The sequence below is a fragment of the Carcharodon carcharias genome, chromosome 34, assembly GCF_017639515.1.
Source record: "Carcharodon carcharias isolate sCarCar2 chromosome 34, sCarCar2.pri, whole genome shotgun sequence".
NCBI classification, from domain to species: domain Eukaryota; kingdom Metazoa; phylum Chordata; class Chondrichthyes; order Lamniformes; family Lamnidae; genus Carcharodon; species Carcharodon carcharias.
In genome coordinates, this window is record NC_054500.1 from 3,549,830 (window position 1) to 3,575,370 (window position 25,541).

General features: G+C 46.8%; 1 protein-coding gene across 3 annotated transcripts; it reads right to left on the bottom strand.

Annotated features, from left to right (window-relative positions):
* Positions 1-259: 259 nt before the first annotated feature.
* Positions 260-13,900, bottom strand: LOC121272726 (protein FAM133-like). Of its 3 annotated transcripts, none has more exons than XM_041179502.1 (5): positions 13,731-13,900; positions 9,893-9,980; positions 6,761-6,837; positions 3,150-3,227; positions 260-636 (listed from the first exon to the last, which is right to left on the bottom strand). In XM_041179502.1, the coding sequence occupies exons 2-5, from the start codon at positions 9,894-9,896 to the stop codon at positions 553-555; spliced, it is 243 nt and encodes an 80-aa protein (XP_041035436.1). In that variant the 5' UTR covers positions 9,897-9,980; positions 13,731-13,900; the 3' UTR covers positions 260-552. The 3 variants fall into 3 exon arrangements, with proteins under 3 accessions (XP_041035436.1, XP_041035437.1, XP_041035434.1); XM_041179503.1 differs by having other exon boundaries at positions 9,893-9,983; XM_041179500.1 differs by lacking the exon at positions 9,893-9,980.
* Between the last annotated feature and the right edge of the window lie 11,641 nt (positions 13,901-25,541).

Genomic DNA, 25,541 nt, shown 5'->3' on the forward strand with positions numbered 1-25,541 from the left:
GGTCTTGCCAACTTAAGTAGCATGTTATTCCCACTGACCTAGTCCGGTAAGCTATGACCTGTTGTGTGCCATGGTTCAGATTTCATGGTCTATCATTAAAGAGTTTTTATATTTTAACATCCCCATCCCACTTCTGGGGGTGGGGGGGGGTGGGGGGATTGGGGGGTGGGGGGGGGGGGTGGGGGGTGGGGCGGGGGGGGGTGGGGGGGGGCGCTGGGGCGGCGGGGGGGTGGAATTTGTACAACTTGTCAGAGTTCAGTAAAAACAACTCAGTCCTTTATAAGGTCAATATGAATTTTCACAGCAGAGATGGAGAAATAGAAAACTAACAAAGACCTATGCTGAAAAGTTACTTGGACTAGCGCACACAGCTAAAAACTAATAATCTGAGTACATCATGTCCCAAAATTAAATGGCTGCCTATGAACAATTAATAGTGGAAGAAGGGCCATAAACCAAGCGTGTAAAGGAAGAAACTTCATCTTTAAAAAGTGAAAGGCCAGGACATTAGACACGTGCACAAATGTCACTTCTACAAGTGTTTTGCTGCCATTATTTGCAATGTTTATGCTTCCCTTTCTCTCCTTTGCATTTTTTCTCCTTTTTCTTATGCTTCTTCACCTTTTCACCAGCACACTGTTAGATGAAGAGAAAAACATCAGTTAAAATTGCACATTCTCAAAATAAAAATCACTTGTGCCCAGATCACTACCTTGGGACTGCAATGATGGTTGAGCTGCAGCAGTGCCTGATTGGCAAGGGCCAATTTCTTTTGATGCAGATGGTATCAGCAAGGTTGAGCCTAATGTTCAAACACTCTCCAGCTGAGATGGAAAAGGAACTAGCTTTTTTTAATTCCCCATCTAGAGGTATCCTCAATCCTGATCCAGTTGTCATCAGCAAACTGAGGCAGCATTGAGAACCTGTCAACCAATTGACACTTTGAATCACCAGGCAAGCTAAGATGTTTTAGGAGCTCACTAAATGGAAAAATCAAGTCAGAGCTGCATCCCCTCATCGTGTGCAGCCTGTTCCAGCATCTTATAGCAAGCCTGGGTGAGACTGTGACCAACACTTGCAGTGCGATGCTGAAAGCATGCTGCACTGTCAGAGGTGCTCTCTCAGATGAGACATTAAACGAAGGTGCCATCTACCTGCTAAGGTGGATGTAAAACATCCCAGGACATTATTTTGAAAAAGAGTGAGTGTTCTTCCTAGAGTCTTGGCCAATATTTAACCATCAAGTAACATCTTAGAGTTGATCTGGCCACTTATCACATTGCTATTTGTGGGGGCTTGCTGGGTTCCCTACATTACAACAGTGACTACACTACAAATGTACTGTATTGGCTGTAATGCACTTAGGGGACATTGAAATGTGCTTTATAACAAGCCTTTCTCTCCACCAAAAAGAGTTACTCTGTCATGTAAATAGTTGGAATTAGCAAGCATCTGTATGTGGAGAGGATATGGTCTAAGTAGGTCCCTCCCAAGATTGTGTGGAGTCACGCACATGCCCACATTCCAGCATCTTCTGGCTCCTAATACATTTTATCATCAGACAACAGGAAAATGACTTTAAAAACTCCTAACTGAACATAAACCCTGGTAATCTTTTAGTTAATGACTCCTTTGAACAGTAGTTTTACAGGTTTTATTGCCAATGATAAACCAGAGAATGCAGAGTGCATCAGATACTCGTGAAGGATTAGATTACATCTCGATTGCAAAGCAGAATGATATGCTGCTATTTGACTAACACACCCAAATATGCCTTGAGCACTTTGTAGGATCAGGTAACAAACAGGGTGATCTTAACTCTTTGGTTACTCAACAATCCAAGTTCAACATGATGAAGCCAACAAATGCAATAGCAAGCATTTGTTATGTTAAGGAAAAGCTGCTTGCCCAGCATAGTGCAGGATACACTATGTTGCAGATATATGCCCAACATAGCTTGTACATGGGTCATATTCATCAATGGCAGGACTTATGTCAAACAGCCAGGAAGCAGCAGGTTTATTAGGCCTTGGGTATCAAATGAGTTTTGTCAAAGAGGAAAGACAGCAGGAAAAACCTTCAATCAGGTTTTGAGGAGGGAGGAAGCAGTAGGGTAAGTGATGTGTCACTGCTGAAAGGTAAATCCCTCAGCACTTCAAACACCCACCAGTCACAGTGACTGGCATCATTAAGAATATTTTTAAATTGAGGAGGACAAGGACATAGAGGTTCAAACTAGTAAGAAGACAACAAAGATGCTGCCAGACCTGCTGAGTTCTTCCAGCACAATGTGGAGAGAGAAAGAGTTAACGGTTCTGAAGAAAAATCAGATTGGACTTGAAAGGTTAACTCTGTTTCTCTGTCCACAGAAGCCGTCAGACCTGCCGGGCTCTTCCAGCACTTTGTTTTTATTTCCAATTTCCAGCATCTGCAGTAATTTGCTTTTATTTTAGTAAGACAGGTTCTTCACAGAGCGATTAACACTTGCAATGGATAGAGGTGGGAAGGTAAAAAGACTTTAAATCATTTAGGAACTAATCAGATGCACTGATAAAAAGGTGGAGTGGAGAGAAAATGTAGGATTTTTCTGAATGGCTGAGAAAATGGTGGGCCCAATGGTCTTCCTCACCTGGAATTTTCTGGTGAATGTGTGATTCCAGCCCACACATAGGTACAAAAGGCTTAGCCAGTTGATGTCAATGAGAGATTTTGCTGTTTGTAATGTTTTAAATATCAACTTGCTTTAGGTTATACCCTAGTACCTTGCAGCAATTATATACTCGTGAAAGTTGGTCTAAACCAGGTTGTACCATTATGTCGGTCACATTTCTCAATCTAGTCTATACCTCCCAGCCTAAAGCCTGACACTAATTAAGATACGTTGGCAGTGCACTGTACTAATCGGAACACTGTATCATGACTTAAACAGTGCTCGAAATGCATCTGTCCAGGACTGCAGCAGTTTTTATGCTTGCAAGTTGTTGACTCTGCTTCAGGCTAGAATTCAAATGTACAGTGCTGCAAACCAGGAAACAGGTGATGTGAGGGACAGAGGACAATTCCAGCAAAAACAAAAGCCATCTCTTTCTTCCACAACTGTACCCCATCCCACCCTAATCCCACTGAGTTCAATGATGGGCTATTCTTACCTTTCCTTTTCCCTCACCCTCTGAAGAACTGGAGCTGGATGAGCTGCTGGAACTTGAAGATGTACTATTATCTCCCTTCTGTAAAGAAAGTAAACCAGTCAGGATCAGAATCAATCAGACCTTCAGCCATTTGGATTTGTTTGGTTAGCATTACCAGAAATTTAATTCTACAATAGTCTTCACATTGCCATCTATGGCTCAGTGTGTAACACTCTCGCCTCTAAATCAGGTAAGGCTGAGGGTTTATGTTCCACTCAAGAGTCTTGATGACAGAACCCAGGCAGACACTCCCAGTGCAGTCCTGAGAGAATGCTGCACTGTTGGACGTGTATTCTTTTGAATGAGACTGTAAACCAAATCTGCATCCTCAAATGGGCATAAAAGATCTACAGCATTATTGGAAGACAACTAGCAGAGTTGTCTCTGATGTCCTGGCTAATATTAATTCCTCAATCAACACCCAAGAACCAATAATTTGGTCGTTATTACATTGTTGTATCTTTGCATGCAAATTGTCTGCCGTTTACTACACTTAAAATTTGTGTGTAATGTAGGAAACAGTCCTCCTTCATCCCAAGTTAGGTTCCTGAACAAAAATTTGTTGGTGGTGACCCAGCAGTGCAGCAAGGTCCAAACTCCCATTGATTAAATGCTATGACTCAGCCTGTACAATGATACAGCCACTGATCTCAATCTTCTTGGCCTAGAACAGTTCCACACAGTGCTATTATCAAAATAGACCCTTGTTCTAGAGCGTGCGGGGTTGTTTAGAAGGGTATTGTGTCTCAGTGATTGCAACAACTAGGATAAGGGGGAATGCAGAGAGTCTGCTCTTAATCGCTACGGTAGAAAGTGCTTCAACTTAGCGGCTAGTGCACAGACATTCATGGTCTAGACTCTAGATAAAGAATGGCTGTGTGGGTAATGCTGATTGGTTAGCTGGACCCCCAGGGAACCAAACCCAATGACACTTCAGAAGAGGAAGGGAAGAAAGGATGGGGAAATAGTCACCAAGAAATTTAATCTGGAGAATGTTCCCTCTTGCCATAATATTGTATTTAAACAACCTGCAATCTTTAGAACAAGAGTTTATTTTGATAATATGTGCTATGAGGCAATGTTCCAAGCCAACAAGATTAGAATTAGCAGCTGTATAATTCTACAGAGTGAGTTACAATATTTAATCAATGAAAGTTTGGACCTGGTTACTGCTGGGTGTTACCACCAACAAATCTGACTGTTTGTTCTGGAACCTAATTTGGGATTAAGGATTGTGAAAAGATTGTTGTTAGCATGTGAGAAATGAAAGGTTCTTCAAATGATTTAACCCATGAATCACTGAGCAAGACACATTCTTAGCCAGTTATTTATTTGGTTGGTGGATCGAGCTATGCACAACTCAGTTTCCACACTTCCTACATTGCAATAGTGACTTTAATTGGTTGAAAAGCATCTCAAGACATCCTGAGCTGTGAAAGATGTGATATAAAGTGAAGCTTCTTTCTTTCACTTTTGTCCCATAAGCAAAGTAACCCTTATAATGGGGATCGTGGAGGAATGGAGGACATGAAGCTGATAAAACTTCATTATTTCAACCTTCTGTTTCAATCCAATTTATTTCAGTACAACTTCGGCAGAAAGTTTCATTATATTACCCAGAGATGCAGAATATAAAGACCAAGCAAATGCTGAACCTCTTGTGTGACCTTAATGGGGATGCAATCAGAGTATGATATTCGGTTTTGGGAAAACATATTATGGGAGGGATATAAAAGCCAATAGGGTAGGTGCACTGTCGATTTACTAGGCTCTTGCCAGGAATGAAGGGGAGGTCACAAGTTTACATGAACATACGAATTAGGAAGAAGAGCAGGCCATTTGATAAGATCATGGCTGATCTGATGTGGTCTCAGCTTCACTTTCCTGTCTGTCCCCTTAACACTTGACTCCCTTGTCAAGCAAGAATCTGTCAGACTCAGCCTCCTCTGCTCTCTGGGGAATAGAATGCCACAGGCTAACAAGTTTGTGGTTTATTTGTCCTTATTAGGTTATTGGATCATCAAAGCATAGTCCTAGTGATTCTGAAAAATTATACAGTAACTGGTGATAAACCGGGTCTATTTCTAACTCCCTGCTGTGGCATAAAACTTTTAGGGTCAGCCACAATGGAACCAAAAAATCCAGCAGTTTCTACAATGTCTGGTCTATCTGCAGCACAAGTTGAAAATACACCTTGGCTTCCGTTGGCAATTGAGATGTTAGCAAAAAGCCACAAATTGGGGGAAAAGCAAAAAAAGTTAGAAAATATTTTGCTGCATGCACACAGAACAATTAAAACGTTAAATTCCAAAAAATGGGTTGTGCGAGTGTAGTCCATTAAATTATTTTAAAATGGAACTCGGTAGCTGCTGCTAAAATTGAAAAAGGCAATTAGTAGGAGTAGACAGATGGTGGGACAGGTAGGGGAGGAATAAAAAGGGTCAGTGCCACATTAATTGGTCAAAATGATTCATTTGCACAATTGAACACACCCTAGAATGCATCAAGCATTCCAAACCTACGATGACAACCACCTAGAAGGACAAGGGCAGCAGATAAATGGGAGCACCACCACCTGGAGGTTCCCCTCCAAGCCACACACCATCCTGACTTGGAAATATATCGCCGTTCCTTCACAGATGCTGGGTCAAAATCCTGGAACTCCCTTCCTAACAGCACTGGGGGTGTACCCACGCCACATTGACTGTAGCGGTTCAAGACGGCAACTCACACACCACCCCCCACCCCCCCCCCCCCCCAACCTTCTCAGGGGCAACTAGGGACGGGCAATAAATGCTAGCCCAGCCAGCAAAGCCCACATCTTGTGAATCAATTAAAGAAAACAGGTTTGAGGGGACAGACTGGTTCATCAATGTCAGTTCCCCGAGTTGTAGGACTGCCTTGAAGAAAGGTTCTCAGCACAAAAATATCTTTCCTTTAAAAAAAACTCATGAACTTAATAGATATGATCAAACTGCATAGGAGTGACATTGGAAGAGAGTTAAACAAGCAGGAATGAAATAACCTGCATGTTTGAGAGCCACATGAAACTCTATCTGCTGTGAAACAAATCTGTCTAACATCCACAAAACATTGAAGCCATGGGCAAAATTATTGACAAATTGAGATTAATTTTAAAGACGCCTTAAAAACAGGAACAAAGTAGAAATGAGCATTACAGTAAGTAGAACAATGGCAATGGGTAAATTGGAATTGGTCCTATAACTGTGGTTCAGGAGTGTGGGAGTCAGGGAGAATCAGCCTGGGTAATCTGTCCCTGTCCTGTAACTCCTGGCAGATGAGGATCAGACTGGGTTCAGGTGCCAATGCACCCCATGACAGAATAATCTGTCAATGTTCACCAATAAACTCACAGGTGAAGAATGGACATTTGGGCCAATTACTTCACATCTGCTAGTTGCTACCTAAAAAGAGAGAGGGACACATGCACACACACCAAAATAAACCCTTGTTTGCTCTGTACATTGTTACTCACTGGGGGGATGGGTGTGTGAAAGAGGGAGAGCTGGGTAATGGAAAAAGAGTAGGGTTGAAATTAAGTGATCGGTTACCTTTTTATGCTCTTTGCTTTTTTCTTTCTTCTCAGTGCACTTGTCCTTCTCCTTTTTCTCACAGGACTTGCCAAAATCTGATTCCAAAAGACCATTTCAGAATTAGACTAAACAATTGCAAAATAGCACATGGGATAGGCATTTAGGAATAAAATAGAGGCTCAAGAATTATTATTCCTTTTAAATCAAGGAACAACATAAAATAGAGTAACAACTCTCGAGGGTTGTTTCCCTTTGCCCTTTGATGCGGTGTGGCATCAGTACCTCATCCCAAGTAAAGATTACTCAGTTTTGAACTTAAAAATGAATGTCGGTGGGCTATTTAACTGAAGAAGGCAGCCCAGGCAAAGCCAATGAAACACACATACAGGGACAGAGGCACAGGTAAATAAAGCATGGAGATTTCTCACTAGCTTTGATCAGAGACTGAATGGAGTCGGTCAGTAGCCTTACCATTCCTTGAACCCGGATGACAAATTTCCCTGGGCAACAAAGGTTTGATATTGTGAAACCAGAAAGAGCAGACATGTTTCTCTAGTCCATTAAAAATATATGAACTGTCCCGAAAGGAACACAAGGCCCACCCCTACATTACTCAATATCGGTAAACATCAATCCAGTGAGCTACTTTGGGCACATGTTTGACTCCTGCAGCTCGATCATTTTGCTGTGACTAACAATCACCCCCCAAAATTGATCCCCACAATATTTAACACCGAACATATCAACAGACTGCAATGTATTACTGAACAAAGCAGAAAAAGAAAGAAAATTAAAGTAAGAGTGTGCGATAATAAGAACAAAGTACTGGAAAAACTCAGCAGGTCTGGCAGCATCTTTGGAGATAGGGAGAGAGAGAGAGTGAAGCAAAGTTACCATTTCAAGTCCGATATGACTCTTCTTCAGAACTGTTCCAAAGAAGAGTCATTTTGGACTCAAAACATTAACTCTTTTTTTCTCTGCAGGTGCTGCCAGACCTGCTAAGTTTTTCCAGCTGTTTTTATTTCAGATCTCCAACATCTGCAGTATTTTGCTTTTAAGTTGGTGCTGAGTGACAACCATGTACATGAAGTGTGTCATGTCTGAATGGATAGGGTTTGTTTGTCACATACAGCACAAGAGGACGACCTGTAAATGTGTACAGACACAACACATCCCCAAACACTGGGGACTATGTTGGTGAGAGTGCAGCTGGGTGGGGAGTGGTTGTTGGAGTCACTCCCTGTTCACACTTCATGCTTGCTGCAAGTTTGGAGTTGAAGAACATTTTGCTCAAGGGCAAGCTGTACTGCACCACGCATAAATGGATTTTGGATGATATGACATGCAATCAGTGACATAAAGCCTCTTATACAGAGAGACAGACAGAGAGGGATAGACAGACACAGGCGGAGAGAGATGGAAAGGAGAGGAGAGATAAGAAGAGATGGGAAAGAAGGAGGGGCCTGGTGAGTTAAGAAGAGGTTGTGGTGTGGTGTAGGTGAATTCTGTAGCCATATTCTGGTAATGACCCATTGACAGTCTGGATGGGATCACACCAGCTTCACAATAAGCATCAAACCAAGTCAAGCAGTTCAAAACTAAAATGAAGCCAACAAAAGGTCAAAAAATGTCCACTTAACAAGGGGTTGAACAAGAAAACTTCAATTTGCCCATTACTGATGTGATAATATTGCAGAATAAACTATTCTGATGACATTGTTAAACCATCTCACATTATGCAGCATGAAGCTTCTTCTGATCTTGTTAACAGCACATGAAACAGAAAATAAAGGGAGTTGCCTCCTTCCCAGCTAGAGTCCAGTGCGGGCACCATGTTATGGACAGGATATGTGGCACTGGGAAAGAGGCAATGAAACATCTTGGCAATAAAGCACCACCAGCTCAGAGGTATGGTAGTAAAGTATATTTACACTTCAAGACAACAGATCATACTGAAGTATTCAAGTTCCCAAAAAACATCAGCAAATTAATCTCAAGACATTGTTTACCTTGGTCTTAAGGATGTCTGAAGGGTTTGGCAAGGCGAGAGGGGGAACATGGGAGGAAATGTGCAAATCGAATGTAATTAGTTTACACGGTGGGTGGGAAGGATTTAGAATCAAAGGTTGATAAACTCAGCCATTTTAAAGAGGGAGTTGGATGACATTTTTACAAAGAAAATGCTTTGAGGGACGTGTGGTAAATGAACCCCTCCATCTGATATTGTCCTGTTCTGTATATTCTTAACTGTTCAGCTTCCTCTGCATTATTTTCTCCCTCAATAGCCTCATAGTGTCTGTAAGTGGTGAAAGTTCCTTCTGTTCACTTTCATTATCCAAGGACAGGTGGACACCAGAATGATTATCTCAGCATCAGTGCCAAGTTAACAGCAGTACTGCATGTTCTGACATTTCAGATTTTACACTCTCCCTTCTAACAGAATATAATCTTGAACAATCGTGCAGAGATGGAATTCAAGGTTCCTTTGACTGACAGCCTTCAGAGTCCAACATACATTAAAAGAATTTTCAGATTTACATTGCTTTTAAATACTTCATTCTTCAAGAGAAAGAAAGCTGATAAATTTTGTGAAGATATTCTTTATGGAGAGTAGAGAAAACTGGGATTGTTCCCCTTTGAACAAAGAAAGTTAAAGGGAGATTTAATTAGAGGCGTTCAAAATTATTTTTAAAAAGTGTCTTGATAAAGTAAACAGGGAGAAACTGTTTCCACTGACAGGACAGGAGACAGGTTTGTAGTAATTGGGAATGGACCAGAAACGACATAAGGTTTTAAAAAATATATAAACAATCTTTCAGATCTCAAATGCAAATATCTGAAAGGGTGGTGGAAGCAGTAGTAATTTTCAAAAGGGAATTGGATAAATATTGGAAGGGGAAAGATTTGCAGCGCTATTTGGATTTATGGATAGCTCTTTTAAAGAGGCCCTGGAGAGCTGTATGATTCCATTACTAAAATGAAACACAATGGGGCTGCTATCACTGACAGCAGTTCACTAGTCTTAACACAACTTCCACAAAACTACATGCAAGTTACATAAAGATGAAATTTATAGAAAGAATTCCTGCCTAGGAATTAAATGTCTGGGATCCAGTTACTGAGTCCCATCCCATTAACATCTACACTTACCCATAATTAAGATTTTTTTGCCCAACGTCTCTCAGCCAGTCAGAAATCTCGCAAACGTGAAGACAACAGTCGCCTAGTTTTTCTTAAACTACTTGGAAAAATAAAATTTACTTAAAGTTACTTTGCACAGTATAGAACACCTCAAAGCTCTTCTATTGGGCAATGGAATGAAACAGGTGTGGAGTTCAGATAATGAAGGGAGGCGACTGAAGGTGTGGTCAAAACGTAATGATTACTGACATATTCTTAAATGATTGTCCAAAGTGCAAGAGAAATCTGTGCCTTATAGAGTGACAGGTGGCAAAATGTTGCTCATTTATAAATTTCTAACTGCATCAAGTAACTTTTGGTATGATGTTTTAATTATATCACAGCAACATAGAATTCTAACAAACAAAATTAATCGCAAGTTTTTTTAAAAAATCGCCACTTATAACCTCAACCCCATTCATTTGGTTGGGGGTGTTTTTTTATGCTTTAATGTGGAGGATTTGCTTGGCTGATGTTGAACCACTTTCCCATGTTGCCACTCCCTATTCGTACTTAAAGCCACATTTTTCTGATGGGCAGATGTGCCAATAATCACAGTCTTGGTTTTGAAAGAAATTCCTTTGACCAGGAGATGGGAGTTATCCTGCCCTCCACCCTGCACCACCCCCACAAAAAGCACACACACGCAGGTGCAAAAACCTTAGCTGGTCTCAAGCAGTTTGGAAACATGGGCCAACAAAGTATGATTTATCTTAAACTTCTCCCTCCTGTCACCTCCTTATTCTCCATTTACAACTAGGACACATCTTTTCTAATGTCTGCCATGATTATATAACCTGCATTCCTTCATTCATGAAAACATTTTAGCATTGCCAACTACTGCCATTTTTTTTTCCTCTTGAACTTTTCTGTCAACTTGAACTTGTCACCTTTTATTTCTCTCTTCTCAGGCACCGTGCACTCCACCGCTGCTTCCAACCCCAAATCAATCACTACCCTACTGCCTTTCAGCTCTCCTACCATTATCTCCCTTGGACTAGCCCACAGTTTCCCTATGTGTCTCTCCTGGCTTTCTCTATAGGGCCCATCCAAGCACCCAGCCTCCTTGAGTAACAACATCAACTTCTTCACTTTCTGACCAAAACACCCACCGAGGGCTAATCTTGCAATCGTCCTTCCCACCCACTTGGTATTCACCCACCACTACCCAGTGGGAATCTGCCAGTGGATCAACAAGAACCAACCATCTCCATATTTCACTGTATTACATTAACTCCATCTACAAGAGACAAGTCAGGAGTGTGATGGGATACTCTCCACTTGCCTGGATGAGTGTAGCTTCAAAAACACTAGAAGCTCCATAAAACAGCCCATTTCACTGGCACCTCATCCACCACCTTAAACATCCACTCCCTCCACCACCAATGCACAATGGCACTGCACCTTCTAAACCCACGTCCTCTACCACCTACAAGGACAAGGGCAGTAGATGTATGGGAAACACTGCCACCTGCAAGTTCCTCTCCAAGTCACTCACCATCCTGACTTGGAACTATATCACCATTCCTTCACTGTCGCTGGGTCAAAATCCTGGAACTCCCTCCCTAACAGCACTGTGGATGTACCTACACCACATTGTCTGCAGCGGTTCAAGAAGGCAGCTCATCACCACCTTCTCAAGGGCAATTAAGGATGGCCAATAAATGCTGGCCCAGCCAGCATCTGGGGCCTTATTTTGGGAGATCCTCTGAAATTCAATCCCCTCTTAACTGGCCATTACTTTATGTTAATCCAGACAATAAGCATCACAGATGATCTCAGTCTTGCCCCCATCAAGTGTACATTATTCATGAATCTTCCCACAATTTCCGTAACGCAATTCTTAGGGAGCTGACTATGCACAATCTGGGAATTGAACAAGATTTTTCTGATTCGTACCTATAGCTGAAGGGACTCTACACAATGTTAGCCCCTAATTAAGTAGGAAACATTTGTATAAAAGAGGCTACAATATTCATGGCTTTTTACAATGAATTATTTATAGTAGTAATATTTTACACAATTACAGTGGAACAATGTTGTGATTCAATGTTACAAGTGAACAACAGTCTAACTTTTGCTTAATTGTTTTGTGTTTCAGGTGAAACTGAGATCTTTGCTTTTGCGATTACACACTCCGAATTTCCAAAATTATAGAGGATTATATAGGATCAAATGCTGTGTTGATACAAGTATCTACTTACTTTTTAATAATTCATTCACCAGGCAGGTGATTGGAACACCACAAGCCCCAAATTCCCCTCAAAGCTTCACACCTTTGAAAATATATCATTGCATTTCCATTGTCACTGGGTCCAAATTCTGGAACTCCCTACCCATCAGCACTGCAGGTATACATACACTACATGGACTGCAGCGGTTCAAAAAATAAACTCAGCACCACCTGCTCAAGGCAACTCGGCATGGCAATAAATGCCAGCTATGCCCATAAACCTAGAATTAATTATTAAAAAGTAAGTAGATACTTGTATCAGCACAGCATTTGATCCAAAAGTGTTATACCTAACAGGTATATTTCACAATACGTTTGCCTCCTAAACAAATAAACTATTAAAATAAACAATTATTTAATGTGTTTAGGGCTCCCCATTCTCAGTAGGAGGATCTAGATTTTTAACATTAATAATGTAAATCTGGAACTGATACTGTGATGTCAGCCTCCTGCCTCTCTCGCTTTGGCAAAGCTAAGAAACCACAAAAAAGTGTTAAGGGAGGCGGAGGGATCACCCTAATTCTTTCATCTGTGCCCAAGGATATTGTTTCAATAATTAAAACTACAATAATTACAGTTTAATTATTTGAAATATAGTTGTGTTTTATTTTTAAAAACAAATGATAAAGTGAAAGGATTAACTAGTAGCTGAATTACTGATCATTGACTAATTACAGGGCTGTGCTCCCTAGAATTTAAAAGGTGGATTTGATCGAACTATTAAGGAGAGCTGATATTTGAAATCGTTTCTTGCTAACACCAATATCAGGGCTCTCCCCACCTCTCCGGGGTTTAGACAGGACAAGAACCCGAGTAAACTCTCAAATCCCAGTACTAGGGTTCAGCTACTGAGATACCGCCTGAACGAGAAGGTTCCTCACCAACCTTCTCAACATTACTGAGTAAAGTTACAACTCCAACATTACTAATGGACAGCGAGAGCCAATTTAAACCCAGCCCTGCATTCACTTATTGCAACTTAAACCCAAACCCAGCCCTGCATTCACTTATTGCAACTTAAACCCAAACCCAGCTCTACATTCACTTATTGCAACTTAAACCCAAACCCAGCTCTGCATTCACTTATTGCAACTTAAACCCAAACCCAGCTCTGCATTCACTTATTGCAACTTAAACCCAAACCCAGCTCTGCATTCACTTATTGCAACTTAAACCCAAACCCAGCTCTGCATTCACTTATTACAACTTAAACCCAAACCCAGCTCTGCATTCACTTATTGCAACTTAAACCCAAACCCAGCTCTACATTCACTTATTGCAACTTAAACCCAAACCCAGCTCTGCATTCACTTATTGCAACTTAAACCCAAACCCAGCTCTGCATTCACTTATTGCAACTTAAACCCAAACCCAGCTCTGCATTCACTTATTGCAACTTAAACCCAAACCCAGCTCTGCATTCACTTATTGCAACTTAAACCCAAACCCAGCTCTGCATTCACTAATTGCAACTTAAACCCAAACCCAACTCTGCACTCACTTATTGCAACTTAAACCCAACTCTGCATTATAATACGCTGTATACATTAGTATATTCGTGTGTTTTACTCTTACCTAACCCAAAATCCATGGTGTGGACTCAAGCCGGAAGCATAGAATAAAAAGTGAATATACAGTTGGCGCTCTTTATACCGTCTTTTGGGAGAGGGGTGTGATGCTCAAAGTTTCACGTTCCTTCAATTCCAACCTCATCTCTCGGTGACTGATGGCACCCGGATGATCTTGCTGTGTTGGGCGGGGTGATCACCTTCACAAGTGCGTCCACCACACACATTCCGTGTGAAAGTTCACAGCTTTCTGGCTTCTGAACACTGGTTGTTCCTGGTTTAGACTTTAGCAGTATTTCTAATTAGTTAAGGTGTGTTTTACCATAAATCCCGAACTAAACAAAATAACAGCGTCAAAAAGGGAAAAGGAGAACAGAAAATACTGCATACACTCTTCAGTTTATTATTTCTTGGATGATCTGTGTCACTGGCATTTATTGCCCATCCCTAATTGCCCCTTGAGAAGGTGGTGGTGAGCTGCCTTCTTGAACGGCTGCAGTCCTTGTGGTGTAGGTACACCCACAGTGCTATTAGGAAGGGGGTTCCAGGATTTTGACCCAGCGACAGTGAAGGAACGGCGATATATTTCCAAGTCAGGATGGTGAGTGCCTTGGAGGGGAACTTCCAGGTGGTGTTCCCATGTGTCTGCTGCCCCCAGGGCTGGTGCAAGAGTATGATGCACACCAGGCGAACCTTCACCCTCCCCACAGTTCATAGTAAAATGGCACTAACACTTGTTCCCTATTAGCCTCACTCTCACAGAACCACTAAAAATGGACAACCTGACCGGTGGTTGTTATTGGCAGGCTCTCACTCCGGTCACAGCTCCCATTGTTCTGTAGCACCCTGTTCCCTCAGTGCTGTTCATTCGATTCTCATGCTCCACTTCTGCACCTCTCAGGAGACCTCAACACACCGCATCAGCACAAGATCACCGAGACGCTTTGTGATTGGTTAAAAACTCTTCGGAAACAGCATTTTGGGTTAGATGGCAGCACCCATTCCCCACGGATGCTGAAGCCTGTTTGTTTACTTATGTTTCATGAATAAACAAATAACTTTTAAACAACAAAAAATCTTTTACGTTAACTTTTTATACTTTCTAATCAATTTCAATCCAATCTGTGAAAAAGTTTCATTCGCACGGTGAACTTTAAAACATAATGCTTATTTGAAGTTAGCGTTTGAATGACATTACTTAAACTTGTGAATGGAATATTAATTTGAATTAATTTTATATGTATGACTGGGCAGGTGGTTCACTGACACTTGGGTGAGGGGAGACAGGAAGATGCCAATCCCAGCCAAAGTAACCTCACCCTTTCATTGTTTCCCAGCTTTAGTATATATTCAAGGGCGATTCTAATGTTTTTAAACAATAACTTTTTTCCCCCTAAGAATTTGTTAATGAAGGACTCCAGACATCTTTACAGAAATCCCCATTTTACACGGAGATGTCTTGCCCTGCCCTTGTGGTGTTGTACTGTATCTTTCCTTCCCTCTATCTCTCTCTTACTCTCTCTCTCCCTCCCTCTCTGCCCCCCACTCTGTCTGTCTATTTCTCTCTGTCTCTCTCTCTTTCTGTGTCTCCTTGACTCTAGCTGACTTTCTGTGCTCTCACTATTTGTTCCTGTACCCCTTTCACTCCTGTGTGTGGTGTGTGTGAATCTCTCTGTCCCTCTCTCTCTTCGACTGTGCATGTCTCTCCCTCTGTCTGTTTGGTCTGTGTGCATATCTCTCTCTGTTTCTCACTCTTTTTAGGGTCCTTTTTGCTTGTGGTTCTGTCAAACTCCGATTCTTCCTTTTCCACACTCTCTAACTGCCTAGGTATGATACACTAATTGCTGCCAATCTATTGGTTATTCACTGGCCCCAGGATAAAGATTTTTGTGGAAAGTTTGTTTTTCTTTCCCTCTGGCTTAGTTCCAGCCTCTTCCAAGCAACTAACACGTAACTGCAAACCTGCTGCTTACCCGCATTCATTCAACTTTTCCAACATGTTCAAGCACCGTGTGTTCATGAGAAGCTGTGACAGAGCAGGCAACTCCTTCAGGCACAACCACACACCAAACATGGAGAGACAGAATCTGTGGTGAGAAGAGCAGCTCTGCTTGCTTCTCCTCCAGTCATGGCTCTGTAGTCAGTTCTTGCTCTCAGCAACTGTCAGAAGCTCAGGCAGCTTTGTGATTGACCTGCTTTTTAAAAAATTTGAACTGTCAGTTTCACTGACAGATGATCCCAGTGGTAACTGCTGCTTCTGACCTTCAGGTAGCTTTGTGGGTTTCTGGCTGGCTTTCAGTTTTGATTTTTTTAAAGAGCAGGAAGTTTTTTCCTATCCCCCCCTCCCCCCCACCTCCCCCCACCGCCTCCCAAATTTGGCCACCCAAGGTAACCACCTAGTTTTCCTAATGGTTACACCAGCTCTGGCTGCCCTTATCCTTCTCGGTGGTATAAATTGCAGTTTTGGAAGTTGCTGTCAAAGGAGCCTCGGCGAATTAGATGGATAGAAAATTGATTTATTTTGATTTTGCGGCAGGTGATGAAATGTGATAACAATAAAAACAAAACAAGTAATCATAATTCATTACATAGTTTTAGATAATCATTATATTAGAAATAAAATATAAAATAATAAAAGCATTATACAACTATAAACATTTCAGTATGCTAATAATTAGTCGTTTGGTCATACAGAACTTGAGTATTGTTAAAAAAAAGACAGTTTGTTGAAGCCTTTCATCTTGCACTCGTCAGGACATTCGCAAGAATATCAATGTCAGGGTAAGCAACAACTTTATCCTGTATGAGAAGAGAGTGCTGATTGTTTGGCAAGTGAACACTAATCAGTAGAGGTGTTGCCATGGAGAATGCACCAGTTAATGGTGACTGACAGTTAACTGCCAAGCATTATTTGAAATTTAAACCAGCCAGCTTGACTCCGATTGGTCAAGGCCTGTTAGTCTATAATGACTGCATTGTCATTCCCAGGATCCTCAGGCTAGACATTCTCCAATGGTTAAACCAGGAACATCTGGATATCACCAGGTGCAGTGCTGGGGCCTGCAATTCAGTCTGGTGGTCAGCTATCTCTAAAGCTATTGCAGACATGATTTTGAATTGCATTACCTGCGCCATCTATAGACAAGACCACCAGGAACTACAGATGTGCTGTCCTTCCCATCCCAACGGTGGGAATGCCTCGGGATGGATCTTCAAGGATAAACCTCTCTTATCGTTGTCGAGGCCCAGGAGAACGGGGTGTACAAAGTGCACGGGGGCTAAGGGGGTCTGGGCATGATGTTGTAAACAGAGGTCTTGTCTTTGTCCAGACTGAGCAGCCAGAGCTTCAGACCTGAAAGACCAGCTTTAAAAACAAAAATCAAAACTATCAATACTAACATTTCTGATCATTTTTAAAGTTGGTCAACCATTCCCAGCCCCTTTTCTTGTTTTTAATTTGTTTGAATGTAGTGCTCTCCCATTACTGTCTGATTGATCTACAGAGACAATCCGCCCCTACCTGCCTGGTCTTAACCTTTCAGAATCTTGATAGCTCTAAACTGGTGAATCAGAAGATCTTTGGCAAAGGTTTTAAGCCTCGGGCACTATTTTGGCTCAAAAACGAGCGACCAGGGAGTGTTGGAGGAGTGCAGAAAAGAGTGGTCAGGGTGTGAAGGTAGAAAGGGAATCGCACTTATGAATCTTCCACTCAAAGGAGCCAAAGCGTTGAGACTGTAAGATTTCACCTGCACAATGATGTACAAAACGGAGGAAAACCCGACTTCCAACAAGTAGCACAAACTTGGTCAAAAAAAACCTTTTTTAATGACAGAGAGTTTTTGTTTTAATACTTCATGTGTTATTTGTTACAAGTTCTGTAATTACATTTTGACCAACAATCCTATATAGACCTTTCGAATGAGTTTCTCTGTTGTGCGATTTTCAAATTCATCCTACAGTCTACTCACTGAGGTTCAATTCAGGAGCCTTGAAAATCAGGATAATACTCATCACATTCGGCCAACTTTCCTTATTCCGCTCATTTAACCGAGCGAATAATAGAATGACCCGCAATAGGGATGGGTCCTGTTGACGCAGCAGAAAGAATTGCATACAAATCTTTTGGATGTCCCTACACGCTAGTGACTTTGATTATCCAGCCAGATTACTCAATACGTTGATAACAGGGTTAAAACAAAACTGTGCAAAATAAATAAACCCGCTATTGTGCCACAAAATATGTGAAGTGAAAAGGGCAGAAAACTAGAAAGGCAAGTTAGTTGAATCCAGTTCTGGTTTCGACACAGAATAAAAACCTGTTTGATCTATTGTCTTTGAATTCATTCATGGGATGTGGGCTTCGCTGGCTGGGCCCAGCATTTATTGCCCATCCCTAATTGCCCTTGAGAAGGTGGTGGTGAGCTGCCTTCTTGAACCACTGCAGCCCATGTATAGAATAAACTTCACCTCAAAATGTGGATGAAAGAGATTGTTTTCCTCCCCACTTTGGTCACTTTGTTTGATTATGAGGAACGAGAAAGAATTTTCTTTTTGGCTGTGTCGCTGCAGAATTTTTTTTAACTTCCTTTGCATAATGAGGAGTGGCCAGTTCTCAGGTTCGAACCTGCACTGTCCAACAAAAGGATTGCTAAATCCTTCAGTTCTAAAGAGAGGGTGAAATTCTGCACCACAAACCATTATTGAAACAGGACAATTGTTTCAAAAGGGAATTATTTCTTGGATAACGAGGAATGGTAAAGCGACCAGGAGATTGGGATGAGATAAGCGGCTTATGGTGCACTACACTAATGCAGGCTTGATGCGCTGTATCACCTGCTTCTGTCTGCTCAGCTGAACCATTCTAATTTGCCCAAAGGTCTTGCCTACTCTCAGCAACTGTCAGCTTTTTTAAAAAAACAAGAAATGTCAGGTAAACTGTCAGTTGCTGAGAGTGGGAACTAACAACAGAGCAGTGATTGGAGGAGCAGCAGGTGTGGGAAAGACAGAGTTGCTCCTCCGATCACGGATTCTGTCTCTCTCACTTGTGCGCTGGCCTTCAAGGTTCTTCTGATAACTTGCAGTGATATACAGGAGTCCCCCAGCAGAAGCACCATTCTACAGATCTCCCCTCCACCACCGACGCACAGTAGCAGCAGTGTGTACCATCTATAAGATGCACTGCAGGAATTCACCAAGGCTCCTTAGACAACACCTTCCAAACCTACAACCACTACCATCTAGAAGGAGAGGGGCAGCACATAGATGGGAACACCACTTCCTGCAAGTTCCCCTCCAAGTCACCCACCATCCTGACTTGGAAATATATCGCCGTTCTTTCACTGTCATTGGGTCAAAATCCTGGAACTCCCTCCCTAACAGCACTGTGGGTGTACCTACACCACAAGGACTGCAGCGGTTCAAGAAGGCAGCTCACCACCACCTTCTCAAAGGGCAATTAGGGATGGGCATTAAATGCTGGCCCAGCCAGCGAAGCCCACATCCTATGAATGAATTTTTTTAAAAGGCACCAGAGTTCCAGTGGAGACTGTGCACTGGTCCCTCAACCCAACTCTCTCCAAGCTCCACAAACTCTTCTTTATACTAACCTTTACACCGAGAGCAGTCCCTCCCCCAGGGTCTGGGGACCACCCCTTAGAAAAGGGTGATGCTGTGAAACATAGCAGTAACAAAGCTAAATGGGCAAAAAGGTTAGTTGTCGAAATACACCATTTACTGGGATTATTATTATGATTGTTTGTTTCATCTGAAGATTGTGAGACACTGTAGCTGTAGGTGGAAGGAAGTGAACCTCAGAGATTCCACCACACTGTCCGCTGTTACTGCATTTCAGTTCAGGTGCTGTGTATTTATATTGGACGTGCAAACTCTCACTATCTAAATGATCTCTGTTTTAATAGTGTCTCTGTAAGGAATTTTAATAATACCCAGTGTCCTTGTAACCTGATGCAGTTCAAATCATGAAAATAGTTGTGCAGTGTCCAAAAATAGATCCTTCTGGTGCATTGATACAATCCCCACTCTTTCCATTGAATGGAGGCTGAGGCTGCTCTTTCCTGACATGATCCGCTGGATATGTACAGGTACTCCTCATCATTCTGGTGGTTTACTTGCCAACCTGGATTTCCAATGGCTCCGTGTGGTGTGGTGCTGTTTGTTCCTCTCTCCTTTGTGCTGATTGGTCTGTAAAGGTCGTCTAGCAATGCGCTTGGTTTTATGTAGGAGAAAGGAATGCAGAAGTTATAATGTCGGAATAGATCTGCAGGAGTGAGCTGACTGCTGAGGGCTTTGTTTGGAAGCTCTCCTGAAGTTGCTAAGACCTGTTGAATTCAATCTACTGGGGAAACCAATAAGACAAGAGGAGATTCTGCACTCAGTGTTCAAGTCAGTCATTTCTTCAGCTCCTCCAATCACAGACTCCCTCCTTCCCGCTCTTGCTGCTCCTCCAGATACAGAACATACGATTGGAGGAGCAGCAAGGGTGGGAGAGGGGGAACCTGCGATTGGAGGAGTTGCAGCTGTATTTCTGACCATTTCCTTCAGGAGTCCTTCAGCTGCACTGGACCGTTTGTCACAGCAAAGGGAGGAAACAGGAACTGAAAGAACAGGAGGGAGTCCCTGTTGGTAATGAGGCCCAGAGGAGGGGGAGCAGGGCCAGGCCAGGCCAAGCCAAGCAGTTGTGGGCAGCAAGTCTCGGGAAGCAGTTTCAGAGGGACAGGTTTGCAGAAGCAGGCCCGGGGGGAGCACGGCCTGTGGGAGCAGGCCCGGGGGGAGCACAGCCTGTGGGAGCAGGCCCGGTGAGCAGGACTGGGGAGCAGGATTGGGGAGCAGGACTGGGGAGCAGGATTGGGGAGCAGGATCAGGGAGCAGGATTGGGGAGCAGGATCAGGGAGCAGGATTGGGGAGCAGGGTTGGGGAGCAGGATTGGGGAGCAGGATTGGGGAGCAGGGTTGGGGAGCAGGATTGGGGAGCGGGATTGGGGAGCAGGACTGGGGAGCAGGATTGGGGAGCAGGACTGGGGAGCAGGACTGGGGAGCAGGACTGGGGAGCAGGACTGGGGAGCGGGATTGGGGAGCAGGGTTGGGGAGCAGGATTGGGGAGCAGGACTGGGGAGCGGGATTGGGGAGCAGGACTGGGGAGCGGGATTGGGGAGCAGGATTGGGGAGCAGGACTGGGGAGCAGGATTGGGGAGCAGGATTGGGGAGCAGGATTGGGGAGCAGGACTGGGGAGCAGGATTGGGGAGCAGGGTTGGGGAGCAGGATTGGGGAGCAGGACTGGGGAGCAGGATTGGGGAGCAGGATTGGGGAGCAGGATTGGGGAGCAGGACTGGGGAGCAGGATTGGGGAGCAGGATTGGGGAGCAGGACTGGGGAGCAGGACTGGGGAGCAGGGTTGGGGAGCAGGATTGGGGAGCAGGACTGGGGAGCGGGATTGGGGAGCAGGATTGGGGAGCAGGATTGGGGAGCAGGATTGGGGAGCAGGATTGGGGAGCGGGATTGGGGAGCAGGATTGGGGAGCAGGATTGGGGAGCAGGATTGGGGAGCAGGATTGGGGAGCAGGATTGGGGAGCAGGATTGGGGAGCAGGACTGGGGAGCGGGATTGGGGAGCAGGACTGGGGAGCAGGATTGGGGAGCAGGATTGGGGAGCAGGATTGGGGAGCAGGACTGGGGAGCAGGATTGGGGAGCAGGACTGGGGAGCGGGATTGGGGAGCAGGATTGGGGAGCAGGATTGGGGAGCAGGACTGGGGAGCAGGACTGGGGAGCAGGATTGGGGAGCAGGACTGGGGAGCAGGATTGGGGAGCAGGACTGGGGAGCAGGATTGGGGAGCAGGATTGGGGAGCAGGACTGGGGAGCAGGACTGGGGAGCAGGGTTGGGGAGCGGGATTGGGGAGCAGGGTTGGGGAGCAGGATTGGGGAGCAGGATTGGGGAGCAGGGTTGGGGAGCAGGATTGGGGAGCAGGATTGGGGAGCAGGATTGGGGAGCAGGACTGGGGAGCAGGATTGGGGAGCAGGACTGGGGAGCAGGATTGGGGAGCAGGATTGGGGAGCAGGACTGGGGAGCAGGACTGGGGAGCAGGGTTGGGGAGCGGGATTGGGGAGCAGGGTTGGGGAGCAGGATTGGGGAGCAGGATTGGGGAGCAGGGTTGGGGAGCAGGATTGGGGAGCAGGATTGGGGAGCAGGATTGGGGAGCAGGACTGGGGAGCAGGATTGGGGAGCAGGATTGGGGAGCAGGACTGGGGAGCGGGATTGGGGAGCAGGATTGGGGAGCAGGATTGGGGAGCAGGATTGGGGAGCAGGACTGGGGAGCAGGATTGGGGAGCGGGATTGGGGAGCGGGACTGGGGAGCAGGATTGGGGAGCAGGATTGGGGAGCGGGATTGGGGAGCAGGATTGGGGAGCAGGATTGGGGAGCAGGACTGGGGAGCAGGACTGGGGAGCAGGATTGGGGAGCAGGACTGGGGAGCAGGACTGGGGAGCAGGATTGGGGAGCGGGATTGGGGAGCAGGATTGGGGAGCGGGATTGGGGAGCGGGATTGGGGAGCAGGATTGGGGAGCGGGACTGGGGAGCAGGATTGGGGAGCGGGATTGGGGAGCAGGATTGGGGAGCAGGACTGGGGAGCGGGATTGGGGAGCAGGGTTGGGGAGCGGGATTGGGGAGCGGGATTGGGGAGCAGGATTGGGGAGCAGGATTGGGGAGCAGGATTGGGGAGCGGGATTGGGGAGCAGGATTGGGGAGCAGGACTGGGGAGCAGGACTGGGGAGCAGGACTGGGGAGCAGGATTGGGGAGCAGGATTGGGGAGCAGGATTGGGGAGCAGGATTGGGGAGCAGGACTGGGGAGCAGGATTGGGGAGCAGGATTGGGGAGCAGGACTGGGGAGCAGGATTGGGGAGCAGGATTGGGGAGCGGGATTGGGGAGCAGGACTGGGGAGCAGGACTGGGGAGCAGGATTGGGGAGCAGGATTGGGGAGCGGGATTGGGGAGCAGGATTGGGGAGCAGGACTGGGGAGCGGGATTGGGGAGCAGGATTGGGGAGCGGGATTGGGGAGCAGGATTGGGGAGCGGGATTGGGGAGCAGGACTGGGGAGCAGGACTGGGGAGCAGGACTGGGGAGCAGGACTGGGGAGCGGGATTGGGGAGCAGGACTGGGGAGCGGGATTGGGGAGCGGGATTGGGGAGCAGGATTGGGGAGCAGGATTGGGGAGCAGGACTGGGGAGCAGGATTGGGGAGCGGGATTGGGGAGCAGGATTGGGGAGCAGGGTTGGGGAGCAGGATTGGGGAGCGGGATTGGGGAGCAGGACTGGGGAGCAGGATTGGGGAGCAGGGTTGGGGAGCAGGATTGGGGAGCAGGGTTGGGGAGCAGGGTCGGGGAGCAGGATTGGGGAGCAGGACTGGGGAGCAGGATTGGGGAGCAGGACTGGGGAGCGGGATTGGGGAGCAGGATTGGGGAGCAGGACTGGGGAGCAGGGTTGGGGAGCAGGATTGGGGAGCGGGATTGGGGAGCAGGATTGGGGAGCGGGATTGGGGAGCAGGATTGGGGAGCAGGATTGGGGAGCGGGATTGGGGAGCAGGATTGGGGAGCGGGATTGGGGAGCAGGACTGGGGAGCAGGATTGGGGAGCAGGATTGGGGAGCAGGACTGGGGAGCAGGATTGGGGAGCAGGACTGGGGAGCGGGATTGGGGAGCAGGACTGGGGAGCAGGATTGGGGAGCAGGACTGGGGAGCAGGATTGGGGAGCAGGGTTGGGGAGCAGGATTGGGGAGCAGGGTTGGGGAGCAGGACTGGGGAGCAGGATTGGGGAGCAGGATTGGGGAGCAGGATTGGGGAGCGGGATTGGGGAGCAGGATTGGGGAGCGGGATTGGGGAGCAGGACTGGGGAGCAGGATTGGGGAGCAGGATTGGGGAGCGGGATTGGGGAGCAGGATTGGGGAGCGGGATTGGGGAGCAGGATTGGGGAGCAGGATTGGGGAGCAGGATTGGGGAGCAGGATTGGGGAGCAGGATTGGGGAGCAGGATTGGGGAGCAGGACTGGGGAGCAGGACTGGGGAGCAGGATCAGGGAGCAGGGTTGGGGAGCAGGATTGGGGAGCAGGACTGGGGAGCAGGATTGGGGAGCGGGATTGGGGAGCAGGGTTGGGGAGCGGGATTGGGGAGCAGGATTGGGGAGCAGGATTGGGGAGCAGGATTGGGGAGCAGGATTGGGGAGCAGGACTGGGGAGCAGGACTGGGGAGCAGGATTGGGGAGCGGGATTGGGGAGCAGGATTGGGGAGCAGGGTTGGGGAGCAGGATTGGGGAGCAGGATTGGGGAGCAGGACTGGGGAGCGGGATTGGGGAGCAGGACTGGGGAGCAGGATTGGGGAGCAGGGTTGGGGAGCGGGATTGGGGAGCAGGATTGGGGAGCAGGATTGGGGAGCAGGACTGGGGAGCAGGATTGGGGAGCAGGATTGGGGAGCAGGATTGGGGAGCAGGGTCGGGGAGCAGGACTGGGGAGCAGGGTTGGGGAGCAGGATTGGGGAGCAGGATTGGGGAGCGGGATTGGGGAGCAGGACTGGGGAGCAGGACTGGGGAGCAGGATTGGGGAGCAGGATTGGGGAGCAGGATTGGGGAGCAGGATTGGGGAGCAGGGTTGGGGAGCAGGATTGGGGAGCAGGACTGGGGAGCAGGATTGGGGAGCAGGATTGGGGAGCAGGATTGGGGAGCAGGATTGGGGAGCAGGATTGGGGAGCAGGATTGGGGAGCAGGACTGGGGAGCAGGACTGGGGAGCAGGATTGGGGAGCAGGATTGGGGAGCAGGACTGGGGAACAGGACTGGGGAGCAGGATTGGGGAGCGGGATTGGGGAGCAGGATTGGGGAGCAGGGTTGGGGAGCAGGACTGGGGAGCAGGATTGGGGAGCAGGGTTGGGGAGCAGGATTGGGGAGCGGGATTGGGGAGCAGGATTGGGGAGCAGGGTTGGGGAGCAGGATTGGGGAGCAGGACTGGGGAGCAGGATTGGGGAGCGGGATTGGGGAGCAGGACTGGGGAGCAGGACTGGGGAGCAGGATTGGGGAGCAGGATTGGGGAGCAGGATTGGGGAGCAGGATTGGGGAGCAGGGTTGGGGAGCAGGATTGGGGAGCAGGACTGGGGAGCAGGATTGGGGAGCAGGATTGGGGAGCAGGATTGGGGAGCAGGATTGGGGAGCAGGATTGGGGAGCAGGACTGGGGAGCAGGACTGGGGAGCAGGATTGGGGAGCAGGATTGGGGAGCAGGACTGGGGAGCAGGATTGGGGAGCAGGATTGGGGAGCAGGATTGGGGAGCAGGATTGGGGAGCAGGATTGGGGAGCAGGATTGGGGAGCAGGACTGGGGAGCAGGACTGGGGAGCAGGATTGGGGAGCAGGATTGGGGAGCAGGACTGGGGAGCAGGACTGGGGAGCAGGATTGGGGAGCGGGATTGGGGAGCAGGATTGGGGAGCAGGGTTGGGGAGCAGGACTGGGGAGCAGGATTGGGGAGCAGGATTGGGGAGCAGGGTTGGGGAGCAGGATTGGGGAGCGGGATTGGGGAGCAGGATTGGGGAGCAGGATTGGGGAGCAGGACTGGGGAGCGGGATTGGGGAGCAGGACTGGGGAGCAGGATTGGGGAGCAGGATTGGGGAGCAGGATTGGGGAGCAGGATTGGGGAGCGGGATTGGGGAGCAGGGTTGGGGAGCAGGATTGGGGAGCAGGATTGGGGAGCAGGACTGGGGAGCAGGACTGGGGAGCAGGATTGGGGAGCAGGATTGGGGAGCAGGATTGGGGAGCAGGACTGGGGAGCAGGAC